General features: G+C 40.9%; 1 protein-coding gene across 5 annotated transcripts in view; it reads left to right on the top strand.

Annotated features, from left to right (window-relative positions):
- Positions 1 to 22,650, top strand: part of LOC129720990 (regulator of G-protein signaling 20) — a 75,313-nt gene that overhangs the window by 36,610 nt on the left and 16,053 nt on the right. For 2 of the 5 annotated variants that reach the window (XM_055672996.1, XM_055672994.1), the window contains exon 2: positions 3,806 to 4,248. In XM_055672996.1, coding sequence (XP_055528971.1) covers positions 4,205 to 4,248 — 44 coding nt within the window. In that variant the 5' untranslated portion in view covers positions 3,806 to 4,204. Of the gene's footprint in view, positions 1 to 3,660; positions 4,249 to 22,650 lie in introns of all 5 variants that reach the window. The other 3 variants (XM_055672995.1, XM_055672992.1, XM_055672993.1) reach the window with 2 other exon arrangements.

Genomic DNA, 22,650 nt, shown 5'->3' with positions numbered 1-22,650 from the left:
TGTTCGAGTCCCGGCAATTGTCCTGTATATTCAACAGTTGGCTGTGAAGTCTGTGTTTTTTTTTGTTTAAGTTGAAAATTTGCCATTTTACTCAGGTGTTTTTAGACCCAACCAATTTTCCAATGGTCCCCAAACAGTTCAAATCTCCTAAAAGGTCATCAATGGGCATATATTGTATGCAAAACAATTCTTGAAATGTTTTACGTTTGTTTTGGAAAAGTATTTCAAGTTTTTTCAGCATGACAAATCTTACTTAAAATTTATAAAGAGTGTAACTCAAAAACTAGTCCAACAATGATTTTAAAATTTGGTTCAAAAGTGATACAAACCAACTGGCATGTCCATTTTCAAATCTATATTCATCGGTTGGTTTTCTTGCAACAATCGATTGGAAACTTAGTAACGCTACCGTCCAAATTAGTGATTTGATTACCATTCCTGTGAATTTTGGTGTCTCTGGCTATTATCAAAACGCGTCAACTAACTTGAGAGCAGGCTTCGAAATGGTCACGGTAGAACCACTTTTCACTGCGATAATCGTCTTCTTCTTCCTCTGACGCTACCAAGGCTCGCTGTCTGAATACATTCTTAAACAAACATGTCACATGAGTATCGCCATCACGACGTTCTTTTTTCAAACGTATTTTGACATTTTTTCTTGAAATGAGAATTACGCACGTTGAGTGCGTGTATTCTGGAAATTATTTATATCATTGAACTTGTAATAATATTTCTCAACATAAATGAACGAAGTAGACAGATAGGCCGAAATAACATCGCTAAACGATTGACAGTGTGCATCTCTTTGATACGCGAGTGTCGTTTGACTATTTTTTTTTTCTGTGAGCTGAGCGGCGCTGGTTTGGTTGTTTTACACTGACGAGCGAAAGCCGACTGTGACGCACGCTAAAGCCTGTATCAGACTAACCGTTGTAGCGGTCAACCGCTACCGTTCCGTTCTTTTTCGACCAATCAGAACACAGCGGTCGACCGTCGCTTGTTGTTGTTGCAAAAAATAGAATCTTTTCTATTTTTGCCGCCGACCGTTCCCAACGGTTGCCGGCTGCTGTCATTGACATGGCGAAGGCAAACGAATCTCTTCACACCTACACAAGATCACATATAGAGACTTGACAAATGAAAATGTGTGCTTCTCTTTTTGGCACACACGACAGCCAGTCAAAACATTGATAGCACCGGCAACGCTGGTTGGCGATGTCAATTTTCGACAAACGCACACTGGCAAAAATGAATCCAAATTCCCACTAATTAAAAGACGCTGGGCTGGATACCTTAAATATAACATTTCTTATGTAAAATTGGCCAATAAATCGATAGGTGATATTTTCATTCGGTGCAGGGCATGGGAAAGGGTCTATATTTCCAAAAATACGCAAAAATAGGGTGAAAAGAGGCGAAAAACACCATTTTGGAAATTTTCCGAAAAGATCCTCGACTCGATCGGGAATCGAACCCGATATCACAACCGTGTAGGAGAGCTAGCCGACCCACATCGCTAACCACAGAGCCACGGGGACCACGTTTTGAACCACTGCACCCACTATTTTGGTCTATTGTTTTTTTTTTGTCGCATCGATTTAGGTTGGTACATTAGGATAACTACCATGTAGTGTAGTACATATATCTCGATGATATCGATAATTTATTTTTTCACGCCCTGGCCCTGTTTCACAAGGCACTCGTGTGTGTCAAACTCTAACATTATTTGATAACAAAACTAATAGTATTGAATTCATCACGCAAAGTCTTTTACCTTGCCTGGTCATCCTCTGCGTCAAATACCGATAGTTTATCAGTGGTGTTCAAATATTTTTTTCTGGAATGCCGATGATATTAGTAAAATGTTGATTTATTATAATGTGATCGAATATGATGTGAACTGACCACTTGAATCATTATACGTTTATTCTTCGTAAAAGGTAAAATTTTCAAAATGCTGGAGAATTTAACGTTCATAGAATATGCTTCTGATATTTCTCCAAAAATCAATGTTAGAAAAAAACATGAACATTGATTGTAAATTTTCCTCTATTTTAACACCAACATCAGACGGAACACGATATCCTGTGTCGGGTATTTTCCAACTTCCGCTCCGGCCTTTTGTGCAAACGTCCCGCAATATAATAAAAAAAAACCTTGGTGCTACCATTTCGTTGCGGAACTCGACCTTCTGTTTTACTATACACAGACTTCGCAGCCGACTGTTAAGTGTACAGGACTATTATTGCGCGGCTAGCGCTACGATCCTACTGTCACTGACAGTCTCTCCTGAGCCGGGACTCGAACATACGACGACTGGCTTGTTAGGCCAGCATCGTACCTCGAGACCAGCTGGGAGATGATAAATATAATATTTGAGGTTAATTATCCTGATGACGCTGGCATTTTCTTCGCCAACGCGCGTAAACATCTATCGCTATGCGCAACCCGATGTTGGTGAATGGCTACAATCGTTTCAGATGATGTCATCCTAAGCAAACATATTAAGAAACCAATCCCTGTTATGTTTTTCGTTTATGATGGATTTCGCTAAAACGATTAGGCTCCAGGCTGAGGCGAACGAGCTATCGCAAAGGGTTCGTATTATGTTACAGATGAATTATCAAACGCTTAAATAGGATGTCTGTGGTCTGTCCAATTTTATACTCCCAGGGGAAGAGGATTCTAGATTCTAAGTGACTGAGACGTTACAATGTCAAACAGCAATTTGAAGAATGGTTAACAGAGAACCGGAAAAAATTTCCTACCGATAAGAATACGCGAGACATATAAGCTGTGAAATAAAAGAAAACCACTCCTGCGGCGAGTCACTGGTTTGCTGTACAGCCACTGCTGAAAGAAGACAATTGTTTATCCGCCAAAGGAAAGGACATTTCATGGTAAACAGTTGCGTCCTATTCATTCGTTACTCCGCGAAACCACCGGTACCGGGTTGAGTGGTTTCGGCGATGGCGGTCTGAACAGCGGAAATAGCATTGTGTGGGTGTAGCACTAGAAGAGTGCTTGTTGCAGTGTAGTTGATAGCACAAAACAACAATGATTTTCGTCTTTTGCTGCGCGTGGAGTGCGACTATCCGGTTCCGTCGCACGTGTAAGGTCTAAGGTGCATACACTTGCTATACCGCTTATTTCAGAAGTTTGTTTGCCTAGGAGAAGGCGCGGTTTGCACTCCCTGCCAGTACAAGAGCGTGTAGGGCTTCCATTGAGTTGGCAAAGAGTTTGTTCATCAATCAATGGCTTCACCATCTTGTTTTCTTGATATTCTTTCGTCACAAAAAGGTCAACGATGCCATAGCCTTCAATTTCCACACAATTGTGAACATCGATTTTTCTGCAATCATTATTCAAACCTTTCTTGGGTGATTTTTTATGAACTGAAAGAAATAAACCTTAGATGATTAATGTCGAAACGTTTTCTAACAACAATGCTCGATTGACAGGTCGTGTTTAGTTATATTTCGAAAACAAAACTGTTAAATTTTCATAGACAATTGACGATTAGAAAGACTAATCGAAAATTTCCCGCACACACGAATGACCTAGCCGTAGGTTAGCTGAGAATCGAAAACGTCTTCACCGCCACACCACATGCTCCGGCAGCGGCAACATAATCATTTCCAACTCATGGCCCTAATCCAGACATATCATCGTCAAGTGGTAGTGTTATGCGGTGCAAATGATGCTTCCCAGCTTCAGCACCCAACGTGCAACGGCCTTAGCATCTAGCAACAGCAACCAACGCCACGGTACAACCTTGACAGAGTGTTTACCCTCCGCTGTTTAGAGTGCTGCTGTAAGTGAAAATTATGATGTAAGAAAGAGCTAAACAAAAACAAATACCCAGTCCGGCACGGGGCACAAAAAATCTGGCAGGTTGTGTCGAGTATATGTGCTAATGCCGTCACCGCCGCCGCCGCCGGGAGTGTGAAACAATAAAATGATACCAAAGAGTGAACACCGGCGGAGAAAGTGCAAAATCTAACCGCAATCAGGCACCGACCAGCAGCGACCGGCCAGTTTGTAGTTCTGGTTGGAAAAATGTAATCCTCCCAGGCTTCACGTGAGTGCGGGTTTACTAAGCGGTTAGGATAGAAAGATAAAAAGTGCTTTGACAGTGCCAGTAGGATTTGGAGAACGGAAGATATCCGTCTGTCAGTCGCAGGACAGGTGAGGTAGCATAACTATGGCCGAAAGATGGCGATCGGCCATTATGAAAATCCGCAAAGGGTAAGCTTTCCTTCTACTATTTATTAGATAATACATGTCCAGAGATGAAACACCATCATTTATTTTTTATCATTTGTCACGGGATCCAAAAGTAACAATTAATATATAGTAAGGTCTGTTTTAAAACGGGTTCCTTTCCTTAATTACTCGAAAACGGTAAAAGATATTGACCTCATTTCAATCACGTTTGCCGTTTTAGGCCAAATATAATAATATAGGTATTTGTTCCATTTTTCATCCCATTAAGCCGATATTCACGGAGAATGCACGGATTAAATACCAAATTCTCGCGAAATCATTGAAAAAAAAAACAAATACGCTTACATACTCTTATGGAATCGCCCAGAATTGTAAATTTAGTAAACTTAGCTAGATTTATCCTGGATTTGTAAAACAAACCATTTTTCACAACGCTTCCATATTCATCTCAAAACTCAAATAACTGCTCAATTATTCATCTCACGACGCCCCCATATTCATCACACTGTTAATCATGAATGAATCACATTTTCATGGATGAAAGTAGCCGCATACCGTCGTAGTAGGTTGTCTAGGTATACGCTGTAGTTGTTTACGTGCAAAATTGGTAACCTAGGTAACCACTGCAGTGCTGTCGATTTTTATCAATTATGTCGGAATAATTCAACATTTTCAGTATGATTTTTTCGTATTAACAGAAACTGATTTGGCAACTTTTGATTTTCTTCAACGCTGTGAAAACAGATGAAAATACATACAGTTGAAATTTAGGATTTTTAGTGATTTATCTCATATATTTCTGCTAATTGAAGCTTGTTTTTAAAAATTTGAGGTGATCATTTCAAAAACTAAAGTATTCTTAGTGTAGTGATTCAACTAAAAAGTGGTCCGCTAATGACGAAAAAACTATGGTTGACTGCTGAACGAGTCTTGTTGTAGCCGTATAGAGCAATGCGTGGATTTTGTTTTCTGGGGTAGGTAATTGAATTGAATGAGTTTTTGAGTGCAGATCCCCGACTATAATATCAAATTTAGAGCTTTTATGTGAGTTTTTAAGGATTCTACTTCATGAGAAATCCAAAGTGAACTAAGAAAAATCCATTCCATGGATTAGTAGGTTGGTTTAGTTAGAAAATATGTGTTTTTTTTCTGTTTTCAATTGCGTTTCATGTTGTATAGGATGAATATACGGGCTGAGATAAATAATGGAGCAGTTTCCTTCTCCGTTTTCAAAAAAATTCGCAATTTTTGGTGTAAAATACTAAAAAATTTAAAATGTTGAATTTAGGTCTTTAGATTGACCACTATATTCAATTGAGGTTTAAACATTCTAAAACGGTTTTCTTCGTTATATTCGCAACTCAACAAAAGTTTTTTTTACGCGATCCCATACAAATTTGGAACGCATCCCTTGTGTAAAAAAAGACCTTACTGTATTAATACCCAAGTAACACACAAAACATGTTAGAAAATAATTCACAATGACAGTAGTCATATAAGAATACTATAAGCGCAATTCAAAACTTGTGTTGTTATGTTCTTGTTCTTGAGATGTTATTTCAAAGCATAATTGTATTTAATATATTATCGAATATAAACTGCTGCTGCTTATCTGTAACTTGTGTTAATGATGTTATCAAAACAGTACAGAAAGCAACTTTAAATACAACATTTGTGAGAAGATGTTTTTCATCAGTAATTCAACCACATTTCGAACAGAAACTCATTTATTCCTGGTTTTGGAGATGTTTTTCAAAAACATGAGTTGAACAAACAACTATGACACAAATGACACTTGTCTTGAAGTTGTCCTCCAGATGTTTTCACTATGTATTAGAAAAACTGTGTATGAAATGCCCAGCAGGGGCAGCCGAGCGCGTTCAATATTATACTTCTAAAAACAATACTACGCACCTGAAAGTACTTTTCCTATTATTGGTATTCGAAAACCAACGTAAAACTACTTGATCAAATTGTTAATGAAATTATTTAAACGATTTTAATAAACCTATTCGAGGTGGGTCAAAATGCGCCATGAAAAGGTAAACAAAACGCTTACAGTGCAACCAATATCACTCTAATTTTTGTTACCGTATATCTAACAACGTTCTCTAGTTTTGAATTATTTTATGTCTTGATAACGTTGAAACTATGCGAAAACAATTTCAATATTCAAGCGACAGAAACAATTAATTTTGAAAGGTTGAACATTGCTTTTCATCATCAATTTATAATTGATTAAAAGTGCCACTTACAAAAACGATCATCGAACTGGTTGCACTGCGCGTAACAATACATTTGCGCATGCGCTGGGTAAATGTTGTCATAGCAACGCATTTGCGCATGCGCTTTGTTATGGCGAATTCTGACCCACGAATGCGCGAATTTCTTTATTGCACTGGGTCAGTGCAGAGCTACCAAAGGAAAAAAGGACATTGCGATTCACTACGCATGTAAGAAAGAGATGCCAGATAGTTGTTCACGAACTAAGCCCAAGCGGTGACTCTTCGCAATTAAATAAATCAGTGAACATTCTGTAATGCCTAATCTATTTTCCACTGATTGACAAATAGAAAACAATATCCAAATGATGGCGCATAATTTTTTCAGAAGTAAAACGTAATGTTTCACCATGAAATTTGACGCGCACGCAAAACTTTGTATTAAAGCATCAAATGGTTGATTTATTATTGTTACTTATCTGATTATTCGAAACGCCATAATCACTATTTTTTTCCATTTTTGATCCTGATATAAATCAGTGTCGTTCTGCGATATTTTTATTTTGAAGTTTTATGCTTGCGTCAACGATGTTTTGATTAGTTAGCAATTACAACTTAGAAATAACCTATTTCAACGTATTTCTACCATATTGGTACTCGAGATGTATTTTACAGCTTCGGTCTAACAAGTTGGCTTGCTTCCATTAAGCTTTATGATACTTCATAAACTACCAGTACTTGTTATAGTAGCCTTTAATTTTTGCGCTTTTCTGGTGATAGAGATGTCATGGAAAAGGTAATGTCAACTGAAATCTATAACTGCAGGTTGTATTAGAGGAGTTATCTCAACTGCTCTATAACAACGTGTGTTACTTGGGTATGTTGATAGTGAAAATTGATTGATGGATATAAATGAAAAGAATTTATATTTTATTGAATAAATATCCACTACAGAAACAAGTCAAACCATCAAATTTCAAACACAATTTTTTTACTCGTCAATTTTGAAGGTTCTTGGCATCTTGATGATTTTATGTTCGATCCAATAATGCTCTTAATAAAGATTCAATCTGTTTTGTACATGCAAATAAGGAGAATTCAGTGTTCGGATTTGATTTACATTCCTCCATTCCAACTCTATAACGCTAACCCCTAAGAGAGGGAGAGAGAGTCAAACCGTCTAATCACGGACTGTCTTTTTTTTTCAACGCCCACTGATTCCTTGAAAATGGTCCTACTTACAGTAATAAAGCTTTTCGCTGGGTAAAGAACATTTCAAGGAATTAAATGGTATTTGATTTAAATACTTTTTATTACATAATTCAGCTTTTATTATGACGTGTTCGAACGACCATGTATGTAGCCGCGTAAAAAGGGTTTGTTAGAGGAACTTTTTTTTCCTTAGGCCTATTTTGAAATGTTCAGAAGAATTTCAGGCAACTAAATTAAATGATTAGACTTCGGACAGCATGATAGCTCTAGGAGGGTAGGTACAGTTTTCTTAGATATGATCGTAGCTACAGTCGAGATGGTGGAATTCGTTTATATTTTAGGTCTGATCTCAAGTGCGCGCTTATTTCTTCTTCGGACTGTGTAGGCATAGACGATAGCACCCGTACAGAATATATTTTCGTTGAAGTGCAGGTGAATCAAGAAAAACTACTACTTGGAGTCTTTTATTGTCCACAAAGACTCGACTGCTGTGATGTTTTGAAACGCAAACATTCCACATTCCACGTGGACACAAAAATCGTCAATTTAGACCCCCCGCCATTCAGCAGGGACACTTAACGAACTTCCTCTACCTCCTTCCCGTCTTTGTTTACGTGGACCTGTTTTCTACCACGAGAATTCGAAAAATCTTTTTTTGTGGTTTTATTAGTGAATAAACAATTTTTTTTTTAATTTCCAATAAAGCACCTCATGAGGAATTAAAAATATTTTCATAGTCAAAGCGTTTTGTTTGATTGGCGTAGTGTGTTTGGCAAAATTGTTTTTAGAGTGTGTATTTTTATCGGAAAGACGAAATTATTATTTACAACTTTGCCGAAGACGTCACACCGGTCAAGCAAAACGGCTCTGAAAATATTTGTAATCATCAATATCTTGCCAAAATAATATTTTTAATAGCTTCTCTAAAGTGAGCCGTGTTCCAAAACACTAAATCAATACCACAAAAAAGCATGCCCATAGAAACGTCGGCAAAGTTTCGGCCAAATCGAAAATGACAATTTAAAAAAAATATTAAAACTGGAACATTTTTTATGGAACTGCCCAGCATACAAAAGTTTACACTGGAAGAACATCCTTGATATTCAGAAGTACTCGAGAAGAAAATAATCCTGAATATAACGTCAAGTGACTGAAAACACGATGAAGAAACCAAAACACAAATTCTAAAGAGTTTGTAAAGGTAAAAAAATTAAAATTAGAGCTATTAACTATTTAACCCTTTCCTGGACAAAAAAAAACTAAATGTAGTCCAAAAAACGCAAATTACTTTTGAGACCAAAAACGAACGCACGCATAGGAACAAACCAAAAAATATGACTCCGAAGGCGGCCTAAAAAGCATGAAAATAAAGTAATCTCGAACTAACTTGAATGAGATTAAATCAATTATTAAAAATTTCAAAAATATGAAAGCACCTGGTGACGATGGAATCTTTAATATACTAATCAAACATCTCCCTGAGAGCACAATGGAATTTTTAGTGAAAATTTTGAATTGCCCAAATTATGGAAAAATGCAAAAATTACTCCAATTTTAAAGCCGGATAAGAATCCAGCTGAAGTTTCAAGTTACCGACCAAGTTTGCTTTCTTCAATAAGTAAACTGTTTGAGAGAATTATTCTTAACAGAATGATGTCACACATTAACGAAAATTAAATTTTTGCAGATGAACAGTTTGGATTTCGCCATGGGCATTCCACTACTCATCAATTGCTCAGAGTTACTAATATGATACGAGCTAACAAATCTGAGGGTTATTCCGCTGGAGCTGCTCTTTTAGACATAGAAAAAGCATTCGACAGTGTTTGGCATAAAGGTTTGATTGCGAAATTGCAAACTTTTAATTTTCCAATTTTCCTAATCAAAATATTAAAAAATTATCTTACTGATCGAACTCTGCAGGTTGTCTATCAGAATTCAAAATCTGATAGATTTCCTGTCAGAGCAGGTGTGCCTCAAGGTTCAGTCTTGGGTCCAGTCCTGTACAACATATTCACTTCAGATCTTCCTGATTTGCCTCCAGGATGCACAAAGTCATTGTTCTGCGATGACACAAGCATTTCCGTAAAAGGAAAAAGTCTTCGTGTCATATGCAGTCGATTGCAGAAAAGTTTAGATATTTTTTCTTCCTACTTGCAAAAGTGGAAAATCTCTCCCAATGCTTCTAAAACTCAAATGATAATTTTTCCGCATTAGCCTAGGGCTTTTTTCCTCAAGCCAAACAATAATCACGTTGTCAAGATGAATGGGGTTATTTTAAGTTGGTCTGACAAGGTTAAGTACTTGGGACTAATTTACGATAAAATACTTATTTTCAAAGAGCACATTGAGAGTATACAAACCAAGTGCATCAAAAATACGAGATGTTTATATCCTCTCATCAACAGGAATTCTAAACTTTGTTTAAAGAACAAACTTTTGATTTACAAACAAATTTTTAGACCAGCAATGCTTTATGCTGTACCGATCTGGTCAAGTTGCTGTTCAACAAGGAAGAAAACGCTCCAAAGGATTCAGAATAAAATTCTGAAAATGGTGTGAAGCGTCCTCCTTGGTTTGGTACACTCGAATTACATAGACTTACTGGTGTTGAACCATTAGAAACTATGTCAAATAAAATTATTAACAATTTTCGACAAAAATCGTTGCAATCCTCAATTGCTACGATAAGCTCCCTTTTCTGACAAGTAGGTTTAAATCCTAACGAATGATAAGTCCTAATTGCGAAAGCAAACAAATCCTAACAATTAAAATTACAAATTTCTAACAGTGTTGAGAAGTCACCATTTGTGATTGGTCACACATACTCATTATTTACTAATATTTATCATAAATACTTAAGCTACTAACAATTCCCCCCCTTGAAAAAAAAAGTAATCTCGAACATATCTTCAACTTTTGAAAGTCAGAACGGTCAGAAATTTACATGATCAAAATTCAGCCAAAATGCCTAAAAACGTAAAACAGTAGTTAGGTCCCAATAGGAATTATAATTTAAATAGAAGACTGTTCGAATGAGCAAAGAAACGCCTCTAAAACAAGAAAAACAACTGAAAAATCGATCTCAAATTAGTATCTTATAACATATAAGAGCAACTACAGGCCATGTTCGATTTCGACAGCACGCCCAAATTTAAGTTTTTTGTGATGCCTACCGGACTAGAAAGAAAATTCAATACCCAATTATATAACCTATCCGAACAGTGTTGTCCGATGCCCACCGGACTAAAGCGAAAATTCAATTCAACGCTTGGATGGTTGCTGGTGGCAACACGTCCAAAGTTTTTAAGTTGCCAAAATTGAACCGTGCCAAAGACGAAACGTGCCAAAATCGAACGAGATCTGTATGAACCAGCAAAAATACCTAATTCAAGGAAAAACTACATGAAGTTTAAGTTAAAATGCACGAAAACTCTTGTAAACCAGTGTTGTTAGTCTCACTCATAAACAGCATGCAACACCGCAAGTGCGGTTCTCGTAGCTGCCGATATCACACACTGGTGCATTCTCCATTCAAGCTATTTCTCGTTCTTTCTCATTGCCTCGATTGATCGCATTCGCTTACTCGCGTGTAGTCCCCTTCTCGCGAGCACAACCAGCCGAGTACAACTGTTTTAAGATGCATTACGATAGTTGCGGACAAAAAAAAAATTCAAATAAGCTAACGGACTACTTCGGTAGCGGTTTGCTTAGGCTGGTTTTGCATTAGACTGCTATAAAAAACTTACCAAAGCAGTCCGATACTCTACACGTTCCAATATGTGATACTTCACAAATTCCTTCCCCACGATCGGCTGTCGGTGCAAAAATCAAAACCGGGTAGATGAACACACAGTTCAAGCACTCCTCCTAGTCGAGCAGTTTTAGTCGAGTACTTCTACTCGCTATTAGGAACTCGCGTACTCTTTTACAGTCGCTGAGTAACAACACAAAAGAGTTTTTGCGTGTGGGTGCGTGCTTGCTGCTTCTTAGGGGAATGCATGCAAAGGAAAGAGTATCTCGAAAGCGTGTGTGCAAAAGACTTGAGAAGCGTTGCATACGTCTCGTTCTCAAGCAGAAAGGATGAGAGTGGTTTTGCTTCTCACTCGCTTTGCAACGCTCTACTTGAAACATCTGAAACTACTTCTTTCAAATAGTTGATTAATGATTTTAGTTAAAAATGTTAAAAAAATGTCACTGATATCTAGAAAAAGTAAAAAATGGATATAATGGTTTATAACGCTCTAATTGAACAGAAAAGATTAACATAAATTAACCAAAACGGGCTGTAAAAAGTTTCGCAGGTAACGGAGAAATATAAAAAAAATCTTCTAAAATTATGTTACAAAAGCCCTTTGAAAACGGAGGCAGCAAATTACGTATTCCGAACCAACTTAAAATACTCCTGAAAAGCAAATAAAAATCAAAATTTAATAAATGATCTTAGATTTGGTTCAAATCCATAAATTAATTCAAATTGTAAACAAATAGAAGCAGCATTCTGAAATAAAAGGGTGTTGCTTCGACCCTTCGGTTCGTAGAAATGATCCCACACAGTAAAGGTTTTCCCAATACTCGAACTAAAATTTATTAACATAAATTGTACTTAACCACAAAAATTTCACACTAATTTACTTACATTTAGTTTCTCAACAACAGACTCACGTTACAAACTACTGTCCGGCTTTCCTGCCTAAATGCTATATGGATTGAATTTAAACATGCTTTATTTAAGACAAAAAAACTATTTTACAAAATCACTTACTATGACACAAATTTGACGCTAACAAACAGCCTCTATGCGTTCCAGATTAAATTCCACTTATTGACTTCTCAAGTGCACGCTAACGATTCTACTGCCTATTGTTTTATTTTATCACCGGCTATCGTGCCGTTTCGTGGCTATCTTGCCCCCTTCGCAACTGGAATTTGGATGGACCCCCCCTTCGCAACTGGGTATACATTCAACATACCCTCACCCGTAAACCCTGTCACTGCTTCACTCGGCAGCAGTACTTGTTTACTCTGCTCCATCTCCACTTCCAAGACTGCCAGCCTTGACACTGGTCGAAGTTTCTCGCCTCTACTAGTCCTTACGGAAGCAGAACGAATTCTTCCATCAGTACCAGCTAGCACCTTCGTCACTATTCCTCGCTCCCAAGTATTTCGCTTCTCTCCATCAGCAACAAATAATAATTCCCCGATCGCCACGTTTCTCTGGTCTACAAACCATTTCGATCGTTTATTCAATGTCGGCAGGTACTCATGCTGCCAACGCTCCCAAAAACCGTCTGCTAGCTGTTGAGCTTTGCTGTAGCTACTCCGCAGCGTCTCAGCTAACCTTTCCGGGTTCCTCGATGGCAAACATTCTACCGATGAACGGCCACGCAAGAAGTGATTCGGTGTCAATGCCTCTTTATTCTTCTTAACATTAGTCGACACATAAGTGATTGGTCGAGAGTTAATTAAGTTTTCAGCTTCAATCAAAACTGTATGCAACACCTCATCCGTCAGCTTCTGCCCGTCAATAAAGATAATCATCGCTTCTTTTACTGAGCGTACCATCCTCTCCCACGCGCCTCCCATGTGTGGCGCCGAAGGGGGGTTGAATGACCATCGAGTTTTCGCTCCAGTGAATGTATCGGCGCATGCAATATTGATTTTTTTCAACAACTCTCTATTGGCTCCGACAAAATTAGTGCCATTGTCAGAAAAGATCTCTCTTGGGCTGCCACGCCGTTTCGCAAATCTTCTAATCGCCATTCTGCACGACTCCGTTGCTAAGCTGTACGCCACCTCCAGATGCACGGCACGAAAGGTTAAACACGTGAAAAGTGCAACCCATCGTTTTTCCTTCCTTCGCCCTACACTCACTTCTATCGGGCCGAAATAGTAAATTCCTACTTTCGGAAATGGATCGTGTCTTGCCGCTAAACGCTGTCCTGGTAGTGGTGCCATTCTGGGTACAGTAGGTTTCGCTTTGCGAACCTTACACCACATGCACTCACGCATTACTTGATCAACTAACACGCGTACGCATGGAATATAGTAGCGCTGCCGAAGCTCATTGACAACTGTTTCTCTACTACCATGGCCATATTGTCGATGGTAATGCATGACCAACTTTCTTGTTGCAGCGTGATCCTTTGGCAGGATAATTGGAAATCTGACATCAAATGCCACAAAGTCAGCCGCTTCGGTTCGGCCTTCCATCCTCAAAACATTATCCTCATCCAAAAATGGTGACAAACGGTATATCGGGATCGATTTCTCTAACGGTAGCTCCTGGTTTGCAGGTGAATCCTTGTTTTTCACAAGTGTTTTCACTTCGTCCGCAAATGCCTCTGCCTGCATAATTCTCCACAACAATGTCTCTGCTAGTTTATATTCCTCCTGCCGCAAGGGTATCACAGTAGCTGGGAGAGCTGCACCCTTCGTTCGCTTTACAACGATTGGTAACACCTCGATCTCCATCTTCATCTTCCGTCGACGACAGTTGGATACAAAACGGTACATCGTTGCGACAGTTCGAACCATCACGGTCCACCGGGAAACCCGTTCAATCATCTTCTCCAACCCGCCAGGCAACGAAATGTGATGCAACAGCACACTTGCGCGAAGTTCTTCCGTGTTTTCCACCATGGAACGTTTCTGTTTTGGCCACTTTGATTCATCTTGATACAGAAATTCTGGTCCCAGGAACCATCGACTACGCGACTCGATCTCTGTTCCCTTACCCCACTTTGTAAGATCATCTGCGGGATTCTCTTTTGTTCCTACCCATCGCCACTCTTCAGGGTTTGTTATGCTCAGGATCTTACCTATCCGGTGCGCTACGAATGGTTTAAACTTTCGTTGACCGGATTTAACCCACGACACCACAGTGTCTGAATCGCACCACAGATACCGTTTTGAAATTGGAAAGGAATGACCTTCACAAATTGTCTTCACCAAACTTGCGCCGCGAGTAGCTGCTTCTAATTCCATGCGTGGTGTTGAAAGATACTCCAATGGTGCTACTTTCGCCTTTGCCTCCACGAACGCACAGTGAACGACCCCCGGTTGCTCAAATCTAAAATAGGCAACACATCCGTAGGCTGCCTCTCCAGCATCAGTGAATACATGCAACTGCACCGACTCATATGCAGTCGAACTCAGTCCACCGAGATAACATCGCGGAGCTTTAATCGCTTCAATTAGATAGAAAAACCGCGTCCACTGTATCCACCTTTCGTAATGAGGTTTCGTGACCTTGTCGCCCCAACCTATGCCGCTACGCCACAAGTCCTGCATGAAAATTCGACCTTGTATCAGGAGCGGTGCTAAGAATTGTTTCGGATCGAACATGCTCGCAATACATTTCAGCACTATCCGTTTCGTGGGCCAAGCACCCTCTTGAATATATGGCTGGAGGTCCGACCGAATCGCTGTCGAGAATATGAAGTTATCGCCTTTAGGGTCCCATAACATCCCTAAAACACGTTCCGTCTCACTCGATTTGTTCACTTCTAGCGGCTCCAGCTCATTTCTCGACTTTCCTAGCGCCTCTAGAACCTTTCCAGAGTTACTGACCCAGTTTCATATCTCGAAACCTCCATTTGCGTGCACTTTCCTAACTTCTTTTGCCAGCTTGACCGCCTTTGCTTCAGTTTCAGTGCTGTCGAAATAGTCGTCGACGTAGTGTTTTCGGACGATCGCATTTGCAGCTTCCGGATACACCTCAGAATGCTCTCGCGCATTCAAATTTTTAACGTACTGGGCAGAGCACGGCGAGCAGCTTTCACCAAAGACTACAACATCCATAACGTAGATTTGTACATCTCCATCGGGACCTGGGAACAGAAAACGCTGAGCTTGTTGATCTTCCGAACGAATCTTCACTTGGTGATACATTTCTCTGATGTCACCTCCGAACGCGATATGTTTCTCACGAAACCCATTTATCACCGTTGGCAATGAGGTTACCATATCTGGCCCTCTCAACAGGCAATCGTTAAGCGAGACTCCGTGAGCTTTCGCTGCTGCGTCCCACACTAATCGTACCTTGTCTGGCTTCTTCTGATGTACCACATAGTTCAGTGGCAGATACCACTCCTTTCCCCGCGGTGTCTCTTCCAATTCGCGCTTGGTGATACGATGAGCGTAACCTTTCGTGACATACTCTTCCAGCTGCTTTTCCAAATTTTCTCGCACTCCGGGGTTACGGTTTATCCGAGCTTCCAAACTACGCAAGCGTTTCATAGCCATATCGAAGCTTTCTGGAAGACACACCATCTCTCCTCCAGAGTAGTCCAGTTTCAAACCGTTCTCCATTTCTCTTTGTTGTAGTTTCCAGGATTTCACGCGCTCTACGATCTTCGTTGGACTCTAATCGAATTGCCGGATTTCCAACTTCCTCCAACTCATACTGTTGCTTCAAGGCTTCGTCTAGCCTTTGATCTGCTATACTGCACTTCTCACACATGCATCGATGATGTCCCAGGAAGTTCGCGCTACCTGAGACACTCGGTCTCGGCCCGTACACCATCCAGCCAAGATTGCAACGAACTGCAACAGGCTCACCAGAATCTCCATGTCGGGATTCCAGTGGAGCGATCAAATGAGCATTGTCGATTCCAATTAGCACTTTTGGTGCAGCAATTTTGTAACTGGGAAGTCGTATGTCCTTCAAATAATCAAACCGCTGTTTCAGCTCTCTGGCATCTACCTGTTGTACTGGTAAATCCAATCTTGACACAGTACGAACTTCCGACAAGTCATAGCGATATGGTGAATCTTTGGCTGAAATTTCTAATTTCACCTTTTTCGACTGATTTTCCGTACGTTGCACACCATTCGTCCAGCACATCTGCAGGGGCTCCACTGGTCCATCAGCTCCCAACAATTCTACCACTTCACTATCTACCATAGTTATGGATGATCCTTCGTCGATCAAAGCGAGAACGTCAACCGCCTTCCTACCGTGGTGCAGCGTTACTGGAGCCATTCTGAACAGTACTGCACGACCCTTCACCCGATGACTGTTGCACTGCGCTCGGATTTGCGCAGCACTTCCACTCAAATGTAGCAAAGTGTTATGCTGCTCAAGACAACCATCTTCTTTACAGCGCATTCTAATGCGACAAGATCTCTGTCCGTGGTCGTACAGACAAAGTGGACACAGATTCAATCGCTTTACAGTTTTCCACCGCTCTTCAACGCTCTGCTTCAAGAATTCCTGACAGCTTCTTTCATAGTGCCCCGGTTTCTGACAGACTGAACAGTTATGTTCTCGTTGTCGCTGCTGATTTGACGACTTTTGCTCTAACCCTTTTTTTAGCTTCCTTTTGGTTTCGCTGACTTTCTTGGTTTCCCACATCTGTGGCGTGAACGAAGGCCTTCAACTTCGGCTTCTCTTTCCCCTTCACCTTTCCATCTAAATCAGTCTTTTCAAATGTTGCCTCCAACGCCTTTTCCACGAGACCTTCTATAAACGCCCCAAACGTCTCCAAGTCAACCGTTTCAGCGCGGCGCTTATAGTCTACCCACTCCATGGCATAATACGTAGGCAGTTTTTGAACTAGACTCTGCATTACAATCGGATTCTTAAGATGGTCAACTAATCCAGCCGCTTCAAGGTGCTGACTAAATTCTTCATCAGCACTACCGAATTCAATTACGCTCTCCAAGCTCTCCGAGCTTGGTCCATCTAGCTGTTGAATCCGCTTAGCCAACCTAGTCGACAAAATTTCCGGGTTGCCGAATCTTTTCCGTAGCTTCTCTATAATCAATGGGACGTTCTCTGGCAAAAGTAGGCGATTTCGAACAGTCTCCAACGCTCTACCCCTCAAGGCTTCTTGCAACCGAACCAGGTTCTCAGCATTGGTAAATCCACATGAATGATTTGCATGCTCGTAGGCACTAATAAATACCGGCCACTCTTCGGCTGCACCGTAAAACTTGGGCAAGGTTATTGGAAACACTTTTCGAGACGCTATTTGAAGCCGAGTTGGTCCATCCGCATTAATTTCATCATCAGAGTCTTTCTCGCCCATCGAAGACTCCAGGTTATCATCGTCCCTTTCAAATGACGGACGTCCATTCTTCGAGGAACGTTTCGAACTTTTAATCGTGTGTTTCTTGCTTGCTGATGTCGAACTCATGCTGTTATTCAGTTCATCCAGAAGTTTTAGAATTCGGTCATACTGATCCTGATTGCTGTCCTCGGTATGTTGTTTCCGTGGAACAATTTTACCTGCATTCGAATTCCTTGTAGATCGCTTCTCTGGCAGCACCATCCCGAGACTGCATATCGATCCATCTATATCTTCACCTGCTGTGTCCGAATCATTTTCGGCAATCTGATTGATCGTCTTTTCTAACTGCATCCCTTTTTTCCAGCGCTTCCTTCCGCCTAACAATCCGCTTTCGCTGCAGCTCTAGAATTTTAAGTTGATTTTCCTCTTCGAGCTCATCTGACTTATTCCTTTTCTCCTCCAGCTCAAGCATTCTCCTCAACGCGCAAACGCGTGTCGCAGTAGATTTCTTTGACGGTACACTGACACTTTTTTGAAGCCGACGCCTACGAAAATCATTCAATTCTACGCGCGGTGGTTGACTTTGACTATTTTGCAACTTCTCTATCAAACCAGTTAATGCTTTCACCCTATCGTCTACCTTTTCGTGTATTTCACGTCGAGGTTCATTATCATTCGAAATTTCCTCATCCTGCTCTGATTCGCTACAGTCACTATTAAGGGCTATTCCCACTGCTTCCGATCCGGGACCGGGCCGGATCCGGGCCGTGTCCGTGTCCCGTCCGGGACTTTAATGCATTCACACTGCGCCGTGTACGAACCGTGCCTGCGCTGCGCTCTGGCTGAGAAAACACAACACTTTTTTAACACAACACTTTTCCCGAACTATAATTCAACGTTTGACTGTGACGGCAATATGCATGAATGCAAATGCAAAGCAAAACCGAAAATATGTTACTACTACATACACGCATCTACCCGAATGCCTTCCGTGCACTCTCCCGGCAACACAAAGTATCGTCGGCAACGATAGTTTTTTTCTCGCACGGCGGCAGCACGACGGCAACTCAGCGCTGCTCCGGTCTGGGCACGTCGCGTCGGTGTGAATGCGTTCGTAAGAACGCATGCAATCAATCTCAAACGAGCCCGGATGACACACGGATCAGCCACGGCCCGGTCCCGGCCCGGTCCCGGATCGGAAGCAGTGGGAATAGCCCTTTATCCTGTGCTCTTTCTCTACTAATGCGACGAGATTTTGACGCTTTTTCCTTACTTGCTATTTCACCGACCTCTTTATTAGTTCCACCTTCGGCCGGCTGATGTTCGATCACTACCGGGTGAATTTTTGTCCTTCCTGGTGCGCCCAATGACTGACGGGCTGAGCTATCCTCTCCGATGCACGTCGTACAGAACCAGACTTCCTTCGCAATAGAATCATCGACACCGGCGCATCCGAAATGGTACCATTCCTCACATCTTTCGCACTGAACACTGCCGTCGCATTGCTCATCACCGCCACAGCACGGGTACTTGTAGGTTGTTTCCATAATCAAAGTAAATTTCGAGAATGTTGCTTCGACCCTTCGGTTCGGAGAAATGATTCCACACAGTAAAGGTTTTCCCAATACTCGAACTAAAATTTATTAACATAAATTGTACTTAACCACAAAAATTTCACACTAATTTACTTACATTTAGTTTCTCAACAACAGACTCACGTTACAAACTACTGTCCGGCTCTCCTGCCTAAATGCTATATGGATTGAATTCAAACATGCTTTATTTAAGACAAAAAAACTATTCTACAAAATCACTTACTATGACACAAATTTGACGCTAACAAACAGCCTCTATGCGTTCCAGATTAAATTCCACTTATTGACTTCTCATGTGCACGCCAACGATTCTACTGCCTATTGTTTTATTTTATCACCGGCTATCGTGCCGTTTCGTGGCTATCTTGCGCCCCTTCGCAACTGGGGCAAAGCAGAAAACGATTCCAAATTTGGCGAAAAGTGGACTGATATATTAATGAAACTAAAGGTAAAACTTATTTCAAATTGAGCTTAGTTGAACGTGCCCCAAAGACCTCTGGTAACGGAAGAAAATGATTAAAATAAAATATATGTTAGAAGCCAAATTTATCACGAATAAAGCTGATAACGACTCCAAAACCAGAACAGCTGTGGATTTTTTATTGCATCATCCCAGTTGGATGTGCTTTTAGCCTTGTTGAACAAGCGCCTGGCCTCACGGCGGAGGTTATTGGGCATTTCATTCCACCCGGGCACCTCTTCTTTAACCCTATATAAATTTCAAGTATAGTCGTTAAACTGTTATCAAAGGAATGAGTTAACAGCTGACCATGTAGGCACCAGTGACCCTGCATTCAAAATATTGAGTGTCACGTGCAGCAGTATCCAGATCGTCGGGTATGCGTAAATCGATTGAGCAGAAAGACCGGAAGTTGACTAAATGTTCCCTAAATGAGGACCACTTAGTCTTCTTTGCGTTCCTGAATTTTTCGCATGTCAAAGAAATGCGATGTATATCGGTGAACTGACAAGCTTGTTTCTTCAGAGACACGCCATTTTTTGACGTCTTATTTCCCGTTGGTAGTCGGATTTCCACTATTATGGCAACGACATCACGTTGAATAAATTCTGTAATTGGTGTGTATTTATTTACTCTGCTCAACAGAGTTGCAGTCCTTGGTTTAGGCTGGGTGTTGGAGTAGGTGAACTTACCTTTTAAGTCCGCGAGGCCAAGAACCTTTGTGTTGTTGACCCATGGTTCCTGAACCAGAGCAACGGTTAGTTGAAGATTCATCTGGATTTGGCAAAAGCTGCTAATTGGGTGTTGGATCCATGATTGGATTGGAGGCCATCAAAAGAACTGCCGATTTTGGTTTGCCTTTGGTCCGACAGTGGCTAGCTTTCCCTGGTGTAAGCTACGAGCAACAGACTTATTAACAGCACCGGAAGGTGGTTTTTGGGTCAAAAATTTGCGAGCTCAAGATGGTTGAGGCAGTGAGCTCCTTGGAGTTTTCTGCGGCACCTTCTTTTCACTCGCGGAGTTGTAAATGGGGAGTGGTTGAGGTATCAAGCTGTTATTAGTTGTCTGCTGACCCTTAACTTTCAATGCAGAGCTGCATTAAGCAGGTGGTAATAACAAAACTGGACGTTCCGTCTGTAGCTTCTTGTTCTTTGCGAGATTGCATTGAGTAGGTGGTGATAACTGAACTGATAGTTCTGCGTGTACCTTCTTCGTGTCTCAACAGAAGTTTCCTTCCGTGTATTTGTCGTCGATCTGCCTACCCGGCGTATGCGAGCCTTACTAAGTAGTTTAGCAAGAAGTGCTGCTCATTGATTCAGTCGGTGGATTGTTCATTGATCTCCAAAAAAAGATCGACGGTTTTTCTTGCTACCTTGCGGTTCCTTACGCGCCAATCCAGTGCAAAAAAACCGTCGTTCTGATTCTGGATGAATCGCAGTATCTTCTCGAGCCCACACTGTTCGAAAAATCTGCGAACAGGATCGCTTTCGGCAGGTTTTCCGTGTTGCAAACGCGCAGTTGTGCTCCTTCCTAGGGAGTAAGGCGCAGCCCAAGTAGTGGTAGACGTATTTGTAATGGCAACTCCTGAACATGAGCCTGAGTATCTGAGAGTCTAGTGACGCAGTTCGACCTAGGCTCGAATCGTGCACAGCTCCAAGTTGCTTTTTGGATAGAAGTTTGGTGGCCGTCAAGGACGATGTCGATGTTAATAGCCTCAATCATTTCCCTGTAGGTAACTCGCACCGAGTGTCTTGGGACCGAGGGACCATCTCAATTACGGACCCGAGATGTGTTGTTCGCCGGACGGTCGGCGCTGGTGTTTAGTGACGGGACGTCATCCGATCGTTACCGTTTAACATTAGCTTGACCTTGTAGGTCTGGCCGGCCGGTGGATCGAAGGGCGAGCATTCTGGCTACGTTGGAGAGACGCTTCGCTCTCTCCTTACGGGGAGCAAGCAAACTGCCTCAAACTGCTGATCAAGAATTGTTCGTTCGACCACTTCCTCCGTTTCTTGTTTTTGTTGAAATTGTTTGAGTTTTTTCCGTTGTGCATGTGAATACCACGAGAAGCTAGGGGAATGTAGGTCCGCTGAGTCAGAGCCCCGCTAACACAGTAAGGGCATAGGTACAGTGAAGGCTGCTGGCTCCACGCCACTGGCTACGCTTGCGGCTAGAACAACTCGTTAAAATTTGCCATTAACCCCTCGACACGGGTCACATGACACCTTAGATAAAGGGTTACCCATTCTTTTTACGTAATGGTATCCATGGGGTAGCTATTACAAGCATCCTCCTTTACAGGGGCTTTGGTTCTCAATAATTCAGAATTTGAAATGCCAATAATGACAATCTAGGCTGTCAATATAAAAAATGTGTGATTTTTTCACTCGGAATCCTTTTTTGCTTCATTCAATCAAATTCTGTTTTATGAACATTAACCTTGATCAATGTAAAAAAACCTTTTTTCTGAATGTTTTATTGTACGTGATAACTTACGATTTGCTTTTTTGTATCTGCTCATACAGTTGAAAGAATTGAACAATTTTTCGTTCCCGTTGAGTCAAGTTAGATACTAAATATTGGAGATTAATTTTGTTTCTGAATTCCAGGATTTCGTTCTTGAATTATTATAATATCCAGTAGCTATACAATGCTCAAATTGATAAAACAAATTAGATACATTGTCATCCTAACAAATAATGCTCCCGTTTCTGAATATTTGAGTAAAGATATATTGCCAATATATGAGCCGTTGAGAGCAAAAGTGGTACATGTGCCATTTTTACACTTTTTGGGTTTTATGCATAAATTGATGCAGAACGCAATAACGTACTAGAATATCCAAGAAAAACCAAGATCTGATAACCTAAACCAAAGTTATAGCCAGAACAATTTTTGGTAATTAACATAATCACCAT

The sequence above is a fragment of the Wyeomyia smithii genome, chromosome 2, assembly GCF_029784165.1.
Source record: "Wyeomyia smithii strain HCP4-BCI-WySm-NY-G18 chromosome 2, ASM2978416v1, whole genome shotgun sequence".
Classification (NCBI taxonomy): Eukaryota; Metazoa; Arthropoda; class Insecta; order Diptera; family Culicidae; genus Wyeomyia; species Wyeomyia smithii.
The sequence above is the reverse complement of the archived record's forward strand: the minus strand, read 5'-3'. Positions and strand labels throughout refer to the sequence as shown.